Source organism: Photinus pyralis, unplaced genomic scaffold, assembly GCF_008802855.1.
Source record: "Photinus pyralis isolate 1611_PpyrPB1 unplaced genomic scaffold, Ppyr1.3 Ppyr1.4_LG9, whole genome shotgun sequence".
NCBI classification, from domain to species: domain Eukaryota; kingdom Metazoa; phylum Arthropoda; class Insecta; order Coleoptera; family Lampyridae; genus Photinus; species Photinus pyralis.
The window spans coordinates 16,619,344-16,620,347 of record NW_022170878.1 but is presented as its reverse complement, the minus strand read 5'-3'; the positions used below and the strand labels follow the sequence as shown (position 1 = coordinate 16,620,347).

General features: G+C 43.0%; 1 protein-coding gene across 1 annotated transcript in view; it reads right to left on the bottom strand.

Annotated features, from left to right (window-relative positions):
• LOC116180020 (glutamate receptor ionotropic, kainate 1-like) overlaps nt 1–1,004 on the bottom strand; it is a 55,127-nt gene that overhangs the window by 53,916 nt on the left and 207 nt on the right. The window contains exon 2 of the mRNA XM_031499843.1: nt 113–378. Within this exon, the coding sequence (XP_031355703.1) occupies nt 113–378 (266 nt within the window). The remainder of the gene's footprint in view (nt 1–112; nt 379–1,004) is intronic.

Below are 1,004 nucleotides of genomic sequence, written 5' to 3'. Positions count from 1 at the left end.
GCCGATCTCGCCTTCGGCTCGCTTGGAATTGGTATGAAATCTGTGTTTTGTGACCGGAATTGTATAGTACGGTGTAGAATTTCGGGTGAGCTGTTGATTTTTCCGGTCTCACCTTCGGCTCGCTCGGCATTAGTATGAAATCTGTGTTTTGTGACCGGAATTGTATAGTACGATCCAGAATTTCGAACGAGCGGTTGATTTTTGCTGATATCGCCTTCGGCTTGCTCGGCATTTGTATGAAATCTGTATTTTGTGACCGGAACCGTATAGCCCGCTCTAGAATTTCGAACGAGCGGTTGATTTTTGCCGATCTCGCCTTCGGCTTGCTCGGCATTTGTATGAAATCTGTATTTTGTGACCGGAACTGTATAGCACGGTCTAGAATTTTGTGCGAGCGGTTGATTTTTGCCGATCTCGCCTTAGGCTCGCTCGGTATTGGTATCTGTGTTTTGTACTAAAAATCCCTAATGTCGTTTTCAAGCTGTAACGGGAGCTCGTTAAAGGTTTTTATTTGCTTCGAATTGTACGTAAACTTTATCGAGTCGTTCCCGAATACGGTCCTGACTGTTTAAATGCGCGTGAAAGCGTAAGACGCCGGGAAGTCGGGGGACAGCTAGAATTACGGAGCGAGTTTGCAAAGGTTATCAAGCTTGCTGCATTGCGGGGCTTAGTCAGGTCATTTGCGATTAAATCGACTTAATCGAATTCATAATTAGGCGCTGTGCACTGCATAAATGAAATTTTGCGCCCTAATAGAAAATGAGGTGTTCGGTTGTAGTTGTAGATGCAGTGTGCGCCTTTGGAACTTTTGGAATCAAATTTTGCGCCTTTATAAGAAAGTTATTTCGAAAATTATGTGAGCCCTTACAACTTGAGGGAATCACGAATTTTTGCATAAATAATGTTTGTGCGCCGAAATTAAGGACTAATTATGCGCCTTTTTGAGCTGTTGGAATCAAATTTTGCGCCCTTATAAGAAAGTTATTTCAAAAATCATGTGAGCC